The sequence below is a fragment of the Pyxicephalus adspersus genome, chromosome 4 (assembly GCF_032062135.1).
Source record: "Pyxicephalus adspersus chromosome 4, UCB_Pads_2.0, whole genome shotgun sequence".
Taxonomy (NCBI): domain Eukaryota; kingdom Metazoa; phylum Chordata; class Amphibia; order Anura; family Pyxicephalidae; genus Pyxicephalus; species Pyxicephalus adspersus.
Genome location: NC_092861.1, coordinates 142,137,097 through 142,152,311, shown reverse-complemented (window position 1 = coordinate 142,152,311; position 15,215 = coordinate 142,137,097). Strand labels below are relative to the sequence as shown.

General features: G+C 38.5%; 1 protein-coding gene across 2 annotated transcripts; it reads right to left on the bottom strand.

Moving 5' to 3' along the window:
* Nucleotides 1-3,017: 3,017 nt before the first annotated feature.
* On the bottom strand, nt 3,018-13,564 carry LOC140329522 (putative deoxyribonuclease tatdn3-A). Of its 2 annotated transcripts, none has more exons than XM_072409846.1 (10): nt 13,459-13,564; nt 12,424-12,456; nt 12,248-12,321; nt 10,807-10,888; nt 10,090-10,152; nt 8,327-8,436; nt 7,622-7,677; nt 6,733-6,845; nt 5,267-5,347; nt 3,018-3,179 (listed from the first exon to the last, which is right to left on the bottom strand). In XM_072409846.1, exons 1-10 carry the CDS (start codon nt 13,513-13,515, stop codon nt 3,036-3,038), a joined length of 813 nt encoding a protein of 270 aa, XP_072265947.1. In that variant the 5' UTR covers nt 13,516-13,564; the 3' UTR covers nt 3,018-3,035. The 2 variants fall into 2 exon arrangements, with proteins under 2 accessions (XP_072265947.1, XP_072265948.1); XM_072409847.1 differs by lacking the exon at nt 13,459-13,564 and adding an exon at nt 12,954-13,206.
* Between the last annotated feature and the right edge of the window lie 1,651 nt (nt 13,565-15,215).

Sequence of the window (15,215 nt, the reverse complement as noted above, 5' to 3'; positions counted from 1 at the left end):
CACACAGACCTCATTCACTCTGTATGTTGCATTGTTACCTGCATATGTATAGCATTGTTCTTGTATTAGGATAGTGGAACACCACAGCATAAGTACATTGAGCTTAGTAACTGTTTGGCACTGCAGCACATTGGGCATGCTTATTTAAAGCTCTCTAAGGCTGGAGAGAATACACTTTCATTAGTATAGCTAGGTAATCCAGCAAACCTGGAATGGATCTGGTCCAGAATTAAAAACATTTGCTAGCAAATAGCAAATTATTTTGAAGAAACCAATTGCAGGTTTGCTGGATCACCCAGCTTCACTGATGAAAGTGTTTCTTCTCCAGACTTGGAGAGCTTTAATAAATCAGGCCCATTGCACTGCACTGCCATACAGGTACTAAGCCCAACTCACTAAGATAAAGTGGACCCAAACTCATAAAAAACAAAAAGGATGTGGTTCTAATTTACAAAAGAGATATGCAATGCAATAAAGTCCCGGCTCATTGTGTTTTTTTGCTTACGCTCTACAAGGTGCAAAGCATATGCTAGAAACGATATAATGCCTGGACATGCACAGGAGTTACATAGTTAGTATCTATCCAATGGCGGAAGAGGATTGCCGTCTTTTCGGAAATCTTCGCTGGTGAAGATGATGCCTTCCAAAGATGCAGTAATGAGAGGTCTTGGAGCAGTCATCACTGCAGGGCAGCTGCACATTGATATGTATGTGCCATAATCAGCACCCCCCTTTGAGTTTAGTGTCGCTTTAGGATTGCAGGATAACAAAAGAAGTAATGGTCATTTTCAGTGAAGGTTAATAAAACTTGGAAATTACACGGCAAAAATAAAGATCCATATCATTTGGTAAAGCTGTGTAATTTGATTGTGTCCATTTACTACTACTTCCCGGTGTCAAATGGCAAACCCAGCCTGGGGCATAAACCATAGGTGGCACATACTCCCATACTATGACTGCAGGATCCAGGCAGAATATGAATTTCCTCAAAGTAAATTAGTGTAGTTTGACCTTAGAATGACAAGCAATGAGAAGAAAAATGTGCTGTTTGTTTTCAGACACTGCAGGTGATGACAGTGAATTGGAATCAGCACAAAATAGGCGGAAAAGGCGCTATAATGTATTTGACATCATCAGCTATAATTAATCTCTTCCTGGGTATGTTACAGAGAAGATAAAAGTACACAATGACTAACATGAAGAGACCACATCCTTGAAGATTCTAATGGCTAGGCCAAAAGCAAAGCTGAATTCCAGGCAGATAAAAACAAATAAAACACACACAATATTGCAGCTCTGTATAAGTTATCATTAAATATATTTTAGTAAATAAAAAAGTGTACCTCCATTTGATTTAGGAATATTTCTTTTGCAATCTCCCTATAGCAGAATTCACATCGGGAAAATGAGAAGCAGCAGCAGCAGCCAATCAGTTGGTATTATGCACTAATAGGAAACATTCTAATAGGAGGAAAGATCAGATTAATGGAGAAATTAACTTATGCTCTCATTTAACTGTCCAATCACTAGGCTGGAGAAAGGACAAGACCTGTGTGTGTTACATTTACAATTTCCAGGTCTTGTTCATAATGTGTATATAGGGAAATTTGGTATTTTTTTAGTAGATGGCTTGGTAAGTGTTAGACCTTTGTTAGGGTTTATTGCTGTCCATGTCAGCACCCCCTTTTCCTGCCCTGTTAACCATTGTCGCCAAAATAGGGAAAATTATAAAGTGCCCAGGACAAAGGAGAACATTCCCACTTTGGAAGATTTGGAAGTCCTTGTTGTGTCTCTAGGACAGAAAGTGAAGAGATATTTCCTCAGTGGTACACAGACAGCTAAACAAAATGTACCCTGGCTGGGGGTGTAACCCTTTCCCTACTTCCTAATTTTTGGCTATACGTCCACTTTAATTACAGCACAGTAAAATCCGGTTTTCTGACCAGGTAGACAGGGTTGCGCAGTTTGGCACAAATATGGAAATTCTAGCTCTAGAAAAAAGTGTCTGCAGTAAAAACAAAAGCAAAAAATCTGACAACTTATGCCGGGTGATAAATGGCATAACTGATAAAAGGGTGATTTTTAAAGAATAATAAAATAACAATCAGTCTGTACATTCCCAAGCCCAATATTTTGTCATAGGGTTGGGTTATCCATTTTATACAGAAGACAACTACATTCGTTTTGTAACCATTACAGTCTTAGTTACCCAACACGTTTCGTCTAACTTAGCCACCTCAGCGGTATATACTTGGGACTGTATGGTTTGGGTAAAGTAGATTACTAAAGTATGGGAAGAAGTTTAATAATAGTTATTGGATAACATTTGGATAGTACTGAACATTTCTGTAGAAATGTTTGCTTTTTTAGAAAGGATTAAGGAATCCCGGATATTTCTCAGGTAGTTCAATGTAATTCAATCATTCAGGGAATCCTCTGAATACCTAAAGAAATATTTTTTTCTAGGCAGGGGAACTTCCAGATAGAAAGTTGCCAGAGAAAAAAACAGTTAAAGTGTGCCTCTATCAGATGCAGCTGCAGGGACTGTCAGGACGAGAAAGAGGAATAGCAGCCAAAAATACCTACATTAGTCTCCATAGTATTCCCTATGTCCTTCTGGATCTTCCTTGGGCTATTACCCCATATTATACCCAGTCCCTTTACTTCCCTCCAAGTCAAGATGACGCCTCTTCCATTTCAGGCAAAATTCTCTTCGCCATCATTCTATTGTCATGTGGAAGACTCACAATTGTAATTGCAGATACCACAATATGCCTACACTACCACTGTTATATTTTAAACATTCCAAGGCCAGGTCAGGTTTATTTTGAAGGCTTAATATAACAATAAAATCTTGTATTCTTGTAACTGTATAAAGTCACTACATGGTTATATCTTATTCAGTATTCAGATCTGTATTAAAGTTAATTAAAAGCCACATGGTCATCTAAAATATCTTTTCTACACGGTGACAACTCTGCTGCCTAATATCACATTTAAAATTAAAATAGACCCCATAGTTGTTAAAAAAAAGTTTATTTATTCAACTTATGATGCATTTTCTGGAAGAGCCGTAGGGAGTTTTGCGTCGTTACCTCGCAAACTGTCTCTGGAGAAATACCTTTCACTCGGGCAATATATTCACAGGGAATGCGGATGTTCCATGGGACATTTCTTTCCTGAAGCAAATGTGAAACACAGTGTGATTTTTTAGGATTTCGTCCTATGCAGTGAATAAAACTCTAAATGCAATTGGCATGATGGTGCAGTTTGTAGTGCCCTTCATTGCTGAAACTTTACTTTCCACTTTTCTTTACCACTGGCTGATTATGAAGGGTTGGAGTGTTGGCCTGGATCAAAGCTTATATAATCTAAAAATCCTTTATCCTGTCTGTATGTGATAAAGGAGAGGTACACATGTACCCCATACCCATACATATTGGGTATTTTAGGGGTCTATAAGGGACAAATGACACTACATAGCAGGGCATAGACAGCTAATGGTTCCATTTTAAAACTTTGATGCATGAATTTACCAGCATTTACACAGTTGCAAATAATACCTTTACAATTGTTCTTAATAAATGCCAAATATTGTTTTATAATTTCTTAACCTGAATTAAAGTGAAAATACAAAAATGCACCAGAAAGTAGACCTGCAAAAACATGCAATGTCCGCCTGCTTCTGCTGCCTTTTTGTAGTTTCCTCACATTAAACAGCAAATATGCCAAGCGGTGTGGAACCCAGCTCTCTTCCTTTCTGAGAATAGACCTAGATGCTGGAGGCAATGGGCCTGATTTATCAAACCTCACTGGGACTGGAGAAGATAGACTATTATGAGTGAACATAGGCAATCCAGCAAACCTGGAAATGATCTATTACAGAATTGAAAATATTTGTCAAATCTTATTGCAAAATCCATTCCAGATTTACTGGATCACCAGGTTCCCCCCTTGATAGTATATCTTCTCCAGTCTTGGAGAACTTTATTAAATTAAGCTGAAGTAACGAACGGTCGTTAGTCGTTCGTTTCCAACAATAATTATTGCACGTGTGTACGCGGCTTAACACATGCGCATGGCTGCCCAATGGCCAAAGAGGATTGTGTTGGACCAGGGCAAGTTGGAAGCAAAGAAGGCAGCTTCAAAGAAATACAATGGTTACAGGATGCTAGTCATCAGTGCAAGGTGCTTATAAAAATTGCTTCTTTACAGAGCAAATGTAACACAGTTGCCACTAGCAGATTGCTAGGGGTTCCTTGAGCAATGAGCAATTTGTGTCTCAGAGGTCAGTTTAAGTGATACTGAATTTTTTGGTTATCTGTAAGACTGATATTTAGGTATTATCAATACCAATATCAATTTTTCCATGGTATTTAGGTTGAATGTTGAGTTGTCAAGGCATTTTATAGTATATAAATGTATAAAAACCTTGTTTCTCAACCAAGGTTCTATGGAACCCTAGGGTTCTTCTGGAGCTTACTAGGGGTTCCTTGGGCAATGATCAGTTTGTGCCTCTCGGGTGAGTTTAAGTGATGCCAATGATCTTTTTGGCTACCTGTAAGGGTGATATTCTTCCCAATGGTCAGCAGTGTAAGAGGAATTCTTCCACCATGGTAACAAACTGAGCTAGGGGTTATTATTATTATCATTACACAGTATTTATATAGCGCTATCATATTACGCAGCGCTGTACAAAGTCCATAGTCGTGTCACTAACTGTCCCTCAAAGGAGCTCACAATCTAATGTCTCTACCATAGTCATATGTCATTATTGTAGGGATGTGGGAGGAAATCTGACTACCTGGAGGAAACCCATGCAGACACGGGGAGAACCTGCAAACTCCATGCAGATAATGTCCTGGCTGGGAATCAAACCTGGGACCTAGCGCTGCAAAGGCCAGAGTGCTAACCCCTGAGCCACCGTGCTGCTCATATATAGTAATACTAGCCAAGGTTCCCTGAAGACCTGAAAGTTTCTTTAAGGGGTCCCCCATGTTTCAAAGATTAAGGAAGACTGTTATATTGCAATATAAGACAATAGTCATTCTTAGGTTTAGTTGAACTTTAAGCAGATTTTAAAAATAAACAATCAAAAAGAAGACTGTATCTTATCTTTAAAACATGGAATCTTCTGTGTTATATGTTTGCACCAGGTAACTATATATTTTTATGACATGACCTCATGTGGCATTTATTGTACACATGTAATGAGCCACATTGTCACAAGGTTTAATCTACATGTCTGCTGTCTGTTTGTTCTTACCTCTCTGTTTGGCCCGAGCGCTGGTGAATCTGTCTCTAAGCAGATGTTCTCCAGTGGGATCTGCCTTATTAACTTCTCTCTCTGGAGTTCAGAAACAACGAAGCGTAAAGCAATTGTAGCTTTTAATAATCATGGCTTATAATTGAAAATGAGAGCAGTAGCAAAGCTGGATAAAAAAAAAATCACGCCTGATATACAGTAATACATCAAAGAACAATGCGCACAGTAATGTATAAATGATAGGCCACCATTGCTGACACCTTCTGAAAATGACATTCTGTTATACTGACCTAGAACAGGTAATGTTGTATATGAAAGTCAGTATTCAATCAGTAGGGTTGATTTACTAAGGAAATATAGGATATTTACTAGCAAAGTAAATTTTTCACCTTCAAGTGATATTTCACTCAGTTTATTAAATGAGATGAAGCTCTGCTGACATTAACCAAATCCTGTTTTTGTTTAGACTTCCTTGCAGGTGATTGGGTATCCTTTGCACAGTGAATTTTCACCACTTTTACTAAGCTAAGTAAATTATCTTTTGCAAGATGATTTTTCACTTTGGTTAGTAAATGACCTTCAGTAAATCAACTCCAGTGATTACTATAGGGATTATCTACTCTCTCCTATCCCAAGGAAACAATTCATAAAGGTCAATGGGGTCTGATTGTCCCAGGAACAGCTAGAAGAGAGGATCTCAGTATTGTGTGCTACATCCCCATCCTCCTAGATTGTAATCTCTTCTGGGCAGGGTCCTCTCCTCCTCCCGTGTCACTGTCTGTATCTGTCTGTCATTTGAAATGCCTATTTATTGTACAGCTCTGCATAATATGTTGGCACTATATAAATACTTCTTATTATTAATAAAAATATTAATATTATTATTAATAAAATTAATAATAATAATAATAATAATAATATGCAGAAATATGTAAAGGAGGATGGTGGGTTAGGTCTGTATAAGTGAAAGAGGGAAGGGAGGTTATAAGTGCATCCTATATACAAGTGCACATATCCTTTTATGATGCATAGAGAGGCTCTGTGATGAAATCAGTGCTGCTATTCCCTAAAGCATTACATTGTACATGAAAGACACTTCTCAAATGGGGAGGACCCATTGCATCCTGAACCTACCACTATAGTATCAGTCTTTAACGTTAAGCGATAATGAGCATCATTTAACTCAAAAGACTGAGGACATCTTGTAGCCAAAACAATACTGTGCGTAACAGCACCGGAGTAGAGGTCAATATTGCAGCCTGAGCTATACCTATTTACAGTAAAATCAGGATCTATGATGGTGGCCTGGAGGCTGTAGTTTAAAAAGTAAAAAAACTAGCAATGTTAGCCAAAAAAAATTTTTTTTTTTTCTGTCAGTCATGCAGCTGCTTAAGGTATGGAAATCTTTTATAATTCTGGCCCAGAGTAGTGGTAATTCCAAAACTGTACTTAAAATAATATCTTACCTGGTTATTTTTTGTAACTGCAGGAGGAAAGGAGAAGTAGTATCCGGACTTCACACCCTCCAAGGCTGCTGAAGGTCGGCCAGCAAAATTGTGTAGCAAAGCTTTCTCAACACCTGGAATGCATACAGTAACATATCACTACTAACTTTTATCATCATTAAATCCTTTCTCTGACTTTATTTCATTTAAAATTGCTTAATTGGGATAAGCTAAAAATAAAATAGTAGAATAAATGATAGAATATTGCTAATAGTTTGGATTTATCCTTGTGTCAGTAGAAGACTAATGCCCGCCTTGGTGATGGTAGTTGTTTAAAGTCAAGTTCATTCATATATCTCTAGCTATCATTGCTGGTAGTGCTTTCAGGTCTTAGGTCCATTTCAGATTAGCAGTCATATGAAGCTTTGTGCTGCATTTTCAATCACCTTTCCAACCATTGGGAACCATTTATCTGCATAAGGTTGCCAGCATGTTTCTGACTTTTATGTTGCTTTTCCTCTGGAGGAAGAACTGCACAGCAACTGCAAATGCAAGGGCAACATGTGCTAATGCGTTAACCTGCATTACCTGGTTTGCCGCTGGGTGGATAGCAGCACTTTGCTGAAAATATTTGGAATGCATCAGTTCATGTTCACTAGGCTCTGAAGCTCCAAGTATCCCTTATGTGCATAGATTTGCAACTGCCCCCCCCCTAAAAAAAAACATTAATAAAAATATCTAATGAGAAACTCTAGCTGAATTGTTGCTTCTTTTGTCAAATCACCTCCTTCAATCTATTGATTGGATAAAAAAGGAGTAGAGAGTTGTTTCTAGTGGCATTATTTGAGCGTTTGTACTTGGCTGACAGATAAACTGTTATACATTTATAAAACTATTTTACAATTCCTACCTTGTTCCTTCAGAAATGCTATTGTTTGTCTTCCAGCTGAGCGAGAATGGACATTTCTGTCAAATGGTAATGTTAGAAAGAAAAACTCTTCTTAATGCAGAACTGAACTCAAAAAATGTCATTTAAAATACATCAATGGCACGCTTAGTTTTAGTGGTTTAGTAGTTTTATTTCTCTCTGTCCTCTCTATTCCCCTACATTGATCCATCTCCTTGGCGGCACCATGATGCGTTTTATTCCTGCATTTTATATGCCTACTATGTGCAAGTCACAGGGATCTATTTATAAAACAGAGAATCTGAACCTGACATTTCATCAAACATTCCCTGGTGGGAATCAATTGAAATACATGGACCTGGAAGATTCACACCGGAATGTTGCAGAGGATTTCAGGTTCCCTGTTTTTTAACTAGAGCCCGTAAAGTAGTAAAGAGTTTATAATTTTTTTCTACTTTGCTGATTGCTTTCAGAAATTAACTCTGAACTGAATCCCCATAGGGTCTCTTTTTCTACACATTAGGTTTTAGCTACTAAGCTTTGTAAACAGTAAACCTTCTTTAATAAAGGAAATAGGAATACAGGAAAATATACATTTGAAATATTTGTAGGAATTTTGTTTTTCTTATCTAGAAAAGTAAAAAAAAGTTTTCTTTTGGCCCCAAAATAATATGAATACAAGACTATATTTTAGAATTTTCTACTGACACTGGCAGATCCAGTCGTTTGGCAAAATCCAACTGTAGCTTTAAAACTTTTAGCTGCTCTTCTCTCTCTTTAGCAGTTGGCGTAAGCCAAGGAGTAAAGTCTAAGCCGATCTAAGGACAAAAAAAGAGATGGAAAAGTTATATATAAATTAAGGATAAACAGGAAGACATTGATGAGAATTTGGCAAGTCCATTTTTTGAGATGCATTTAACGGGAAACCAATATGTACTTTTAGGTATGAATGATTTTTCCATATCCTCACCTTAATGGCTGTCACTTGCTGCCCTATTGGATATAGGGCAAACAGAAGGAATGTCTTCTTCTTAGTGCCTTCTTCTACACCGGGGTTTCTCTACCATGGTTCAGTCTCAAAGATTGAGCAATGAGCTGTTTGTGCCTTCAGGTCAGTTACCACTGACACCAATGATCTTTTTGGCTATCTGTAAGGGTGATATTCTTCTCACTGACCAGCAATGTAAGAAGCATTTGTCCCACTGACTACCACTAGAATATACACAGAGAATATAGTAATTATAGTTGGGGTTCCCTGAAGACCTGAAAGTTATTATAAGAGTTCCACCATGTTAGAAAGGTCAGGAAAGTCTGATCTACACCATCCAATATGTTTTATTGGCTGTATTGAAACCTATGTAGGGTTGGAATGATGCCTGGCAAAAAAAATCACCAACACGTTTTCTAGTTACTTAGCACAAAAAACGAATTAAACTGTTTAAACAAACAATCTCGAGCTAAATGTCGTTTTTTATGTGCTGACTAGTAGGTGGGTGTTCGATTGCATTTTGATTTTATATTGCGCTGGCTATATATTTGTTAGTTTCAAGACTGCCTGCCATCCCTGCATTGATATATCTACTGGACACATGAAAAGCTGATCACATCCAGGGATCATTGTGCTTCTTATTCACAATATCACACTATTAAAAGACAATGCTATCCAAAGCTGACATTTCAAACTGGAACCATCATGCATCTCATAAACTCCAATGTTCTGCAGTAATTGCATCTTTCTACCTTTCACATTGACATTACACTTTGTTTCAGGTTGTAAACCCAATTATTGGTTTATTAAACCCTAGCAAAAGTGTGTCTGTCCTGGTCACGGAAGGAATCTATGCTGCTAATATCCACACAGCTTGTACTCTTCTAAGTCAGCCTGACAGTGGGCTGCTGGTGCTGCCATTATCAGCTGAGTGGTCGGAACTTCAAAGTAGGAGAAATGTCACCCATTTAGGTTGGCAAAACAAAACAATAGTTTTTGGTGTACACATGGTAAAGACAGGAGCTATATTTCCTATATTAAAGGAAACAGTCCATAAAGGTCATTGGGGTCTGATTGTCCCAGGAGCAGCTAGAAGAGAGGATATCAGTATTGTGTGCTACATCCCTCTCCTCCTAGATTGTAAGCTCTTCAGGGCAGGGTCCTCGCTCCTCCTGTGTCACTGTCTGTATCTGTCATTTGCAACCCCTATTGCTGCATCGCTGCATAATATCTTGATGCTATATAAATCCTGTTTAATATTATTAATAGTAATAATAATATCTCACATTGGCAAGGAGCAGAGCAGGACTTGGGGTCACATTTACAATAGAGAGGAAATAATGCTTTAAAATCTACATTATGATGCACTGTCCTACACACATGATGACCTGTCCCAATTTTTAAGTCAGCTGTGTTTTTGGCAAAGCATTGATAAGATGTGATTGTAGAATAAGATGATATAACGTTTGGTACACTTTCTTACCTCTCCTATAGCAATCAAATCGTTTTGGTGCTTTTCAAACCATTTAAGAGCCGGTTCCAAATCCTTCAAATAAACACACAATATATAAAATGATGACCACATTCATTTAGGACAATTTATGCACAGTCTGTAGGCCTTTTAGTGTTCTCCCCAGACGCTTTTAGCCAGGTGACCACCCAGAACTTTTCAGGTTTTGGATGGTTACTGAAAAGCTAAGTCACAATATAGAGCCACCACCTGTCCACAGCTTCTTGTTACCCGGCTTAAAAAAAAATTCTGGGGCCAATACTGCCTTTGCTGTAATGTTTAAATGGAACTAAGGTCTCTATTGTATAGAGAAGTGAGCTGACTTTACTGTTCTGTCATATGAGATTGTACTAAATGTAGAGATTGGTAAAAAAAAATAATAGAAACTTAATAGAAACTAAAATAGAAACTTAAAAACACTTCTCAAGACCGAAGTGTAATGCGTATGGATCTCCACTGGACAAATCATCATAGGTAAGTGACTTCTGTATTCACAGAATCCACATGACAGCCAGCCCTGCATATATTCAAATTCACATTTCCTAAACGTTGGTATCTAAAGACTTTTACAAATCACAGTGAGGCCATCTGGGATAGTATATCATAAGATTTATCATCACCTGTGCCATAGCTCTCACACCTTTCAGTTAAATAACCCGACAATCACATCTGTCTTATGAATATACCAACCTTCATTGTAACGCTGCGAGGACAATCTGCATCATTCTGAATAGGCTGTACCCCAAAACATGGCATCAGAAAATCAGGATAACTGTAAAATGAAATAAAGTGACACTGTTTATACTTGTTATGGACTTTATCTAATTCTCCATGTACTGGTACTGTGATGCCTTTCACCCACTTATACTATTACCGGTATTATAGTTTGCTCAGCATGTTTAATAAGACAGCATGATAAGATCAATAAAGGAATATATACTGCAATAAATTATGACATCCAAATGTCACTATTCATATAGTAATCTGCCTTCCTAAAATGTAGCACTCATCCCCGGAAGAACAGCTGATTTGTCCCTGTTTTTTTTGGCAGTGTATCATATAGAATCACAGAGGTTCACATTTTGTTGAATCTAAGGGTAGTTTTTTGTAACCCAGCAAGTAGGAGATAGGGTTAGGGCATCAGGGTGTCAGGTACAACAGTTCACAGCCAGTAGAAGTAAATCATAATCAGAGCACACAGCTAATCCGTTGTCCTCATTGAACTCATCCTTTATGATGGCAATTACTAGGGCAATCAAGATGGCCAAAGACTGAAATTAGGAGGAAAAAAAAAGGAAGAAGATGGTTTAATTCCAGAGCCTCCTGGGATACCCACTGTACATCAGAAATCACAGAGGGAGGTTTTTCTTAAATGGGGAAAAAAATGCACAGTGAGATTGACTCGTCACCCGTTCTCGCGTCTGTGCAGTGGGGGATCAGGTGTTGTAGGCAGAAACTGGAAGACAAGAAAGAATATGGCAGCGCCCAGCACTTCCTTCACCCGGGGCCAAGGCAAATAACTGGACGTAACGGTTACCAATCCAGGAAACCCATGGAGCGATGGAGGGATCCGATAGGAAGATAAGGCAAGTGAGTTTTTTATTTTAGTTTGCTTCCAGTTTAAACTGACCTGAGAGGCACAAATTGCTCAAGAAACCCCTAGAAACCTCTGGGCCAGCGGTCGCCAACGTCTGCAAGAAAATATTTGTGGTCAGTGCACCCCCGAGCGGCGGTCAGGAGAAGGACCCCGCTGGGGGGGGCGCACTGCCCAGAGCCGCGGACCACGTCCCCCGTACCGATCCCAGGCTCAGGGAAGTGGGCGGGTTATGTCTCTGGACACAACCCACCCACTCTCCCATCGCAGGCTCAGGCCATCATGATGTCACTATGGGGGAAGTTTCTTCCCCTTTGAGTGACACACCGCTCCCTGCACATGCGAGGTCCGGGGTCAGTAAATTTAGTGGTCCACCAGTCCGAAAGGGTTGGGGACCACTGCTCTGGTTCCACAAAAACCTTGGTTTACAAACACTTTCCCAGAACATTTAACCCTTTCCACTTTAAAAAATGGAGGCTACACCTGCTGTCCTTGGAACCAAAGCACAGCCAATACTTAGCAATATTCTCTCCTTACCTTTCTGATAGCCGAATGAGCCTTTCAAATTCTCCACTGTGTTCTGTAACTGAAACAATAGCACGGACCCCTTCCTAGACAAAACAAAATAAAAAAAAAAAAACCCCAAAGAATTCAATAACTGACGCAAATATTATTCTATTTAGCTTCTGTCATAAAATCAGAGATTTCCTTACCTCCCTTGACCTCTTTAGAATATCCTCTGTGTCCTTAAAAAGGAAATATCAGACATTAGTTTTATAAATACATAAAAAAAGACGCACAGCGGGCCCTTTTGTTTTTTTAGGTTTTCTTGTTCATTAGATCAATTGTTGACCTAAAACAAATATTTATGGAAGAGCTAAAATTGTAAAAGTTCTGAAAAAATGGAAACCAGGGGATTAATGGAAAGGAAATGGTGTAGAACATCCCCGGCATAGCATGAGATTGGAATGTAGACAATGACCTACAAGCAGGTTTTTCCTTTAAACTTCCTGTCTCAGTCATTGGAAGTACAATCCATGAATCGGTGGTCACACCATTGTTTCACTGTATATGATTTATTGTTATTCTGGACTCATACAGAGCTCATAGATTGCTGCGGCTGGGATCTAAAGATGTGCGCACATCAGATGTGTCCCTACCATGCAAACTCCATGCAGATAGTGTTCTGGCTAAGTGTGTGGATTCTCTGCAACAGATAAGCAGATCAGAACTTTTGACTTACATTGACTTTCCATTTCTGCATAACGGCAGGTCAGTGATCCAGGAACTAATAAAGCCCCGGAGTCATTGATGTTTAGGAGGCCAAAACAGCCCCCATATATTATCTCATTGGAATGTTTTCTTTATATTATCTATGTAAAAATAATAATAATGTTATTTTATTGCAGGGATGATTCGGGGAAGGACAATTAATTGTAACATTTTAATGTTGTCATGAGCACAGGAAGTGTTACAAAGCATGCAGTGACAACTGCCAAAAAAAAAAAAACTAAGAAATTATCACTGATTACAGAGCCCTGTCAGCAATCAACAAAATGTGTCTGCACTGTAGGCGCCATCTTGGTGGCGCCCTCTGGCATAGGTATCGCACACTCTAGACTCCACAAAAATGGCGGCAGAGGCAAACTTCGCACACAGTATTGGAGACATATGAATCATATATGTCAGCGTACTGATGAAAGATTTCCCTTTCGTGTAAATGTATATCTCCGAAGTTCCATGGTTACCTGCAAAAACTCATCCGCTGTCACGTGACAGTGACAGTCGACAAAGCCCGCTGCCATTCCTCTCCTGCTTGTTGGTATATGCTGTTATAGTAACGCCCAAAAGGCGTGGCTTGGTTGTGGGCGGAGTTTAAACAGCGCTAGTTATAAAGGACAGGGGCGGAGACACTTTGTGCACGTGGGTTTAAAGGGGCGGGTAGCACGTGGGCCTGAAGTTCACATCAATCACATAAATATTTGATCACCATACATATAATTGTATATATCAATATTATCAATTTATCAATATTTTCACCCAAGATTGCCCAAGAATAAAATAAGCACATTTTACATTGAGTTTATTTAAAAAAATACCAGGTTTTACTTGTCACTCAAACTCACACTTGTCATTCAAAGTGTGAATGTTGGGAGAAGGGGTGAATCTTGGGTAAAAACATGTAAAAATTTACCAACAAGCTTTATAAATGTTATTCTTTTTTCACACAAGATTCAGCTGGAAAAACATAAATGAATTTTGGTAAGAGTTATGTAAATCCATTTTGAGAATGTTGATAAATACAACGTATTCAGGGGTATAGTGGGGCTGGCAAGGGTCGGAACACCATGCCCTCACTTTTTTCAGGAGTGGGCACACGTGCTTGGCATTGATAGTAACTTGACCCCTCTTCTTTTTTTATGACTACACCCCTCACCATATTGTATATTGTATGGGAGGTTGAAGGCTCTTTCACATTGAAAAAGAATATCTGCACATGGTTCGAACCTGGTCAGGAGCCCATAAACCTGCTAAACATATGTAATAAATTGAATGGACTCAATCATTTTTCATACATCACTCAACACTTAAGGCTCCTTAAAATCAATATAGTGTGACCAAGGATAGTGTTTCTCAAACTTTGTAAAATGGGACATCCCTCTATAATAACATTTAGGTCTCCAAGGAACGGCTGTAATAACTGTAACGGCTCACAGTATATTAGTGTGTCGGTCAGTAGGAAGAATTCCCCAATGAATTGCTAATTTCTCAAGGAACCTCTAATGCAGCGGTTGCCAACTGGTGGTCCACAGAAAAATTAGGACATTGGCAATATTTATGTTTTATTAATAATAAAACAAAAATAATATTCCAATAAATTCTTATATTCCGAATGACAATTTTTACCCTTAAATTGCACTCAATTTACAAACTGTAAAGAGACAGAAAAACAAGGGAGGCGCAGAGTGACGTCACTGTAGCTTTAGCTTTAAGTTATATGAGGTAACCGTTGCCGAGCCGTACGCTTCAGTATTGTTTCCACCATTACAACAGTCACCCCGCTCCGCCAATACCGATTCTCATACGATTGTTTTATTCTATTTATTTCCCAAATCCTCTTTTAGGTAAGTATGACCATAACTGTAGTTTCTATAACTGTTATATTTATTGGCATCAAATAGTTTGACTTTGATAACTATCATTTCTTGTTTGGTCTTAGAATGAAATAAACCCGTAATGAGTGAGAAAAGCAAACAAATATTTTGTATTTCCTTAGTAATACCAAAGAAAATACAACTAATGATAATAGTAACAATAGTAATACTTCACCTAACCGTGAGCTGATCAATGAATCAGAGCTGCCACAGTCCTTGTCAGCACCATTAGGAAGATCATTATATTACAAATGTATTTATCTTTTTATAAAAAATTCATATTATTGGTCGGTGGGATTAAAAATTATGAAATGAGTGGTCCGAGAGGTCCGAGAGGTCGGCAACCGCTG

What these genes read in the sequence shown, in the direction of transcription:
- LOC140329522 (XM_072409846.1), bottom strand. Translation starts at nt 13,515, where the DNA reads ATGGCAGCGGGCTTTGTCGACTGTCACTGTCACGTGACAGCGGATGAG. An exon ending in CAGCGGATGAGTTTTTGCAG is followed by an intron (nt 12,457 to 13,458) that starts GTAACCATGGAA and finishes TTCCTTTTTAAG; the next exon opens with GACACAGAGGATATTCTAAA. An exon ending in TTCTAAAGAGGTCAAGGGAG is followed by an intron (nt 12,322 to 12,423) that starts GTAAGGAAATCT and finishes TGTTTTGTCTAG; the next exon opens with GAAGGGGTCCGTGCTATTGT.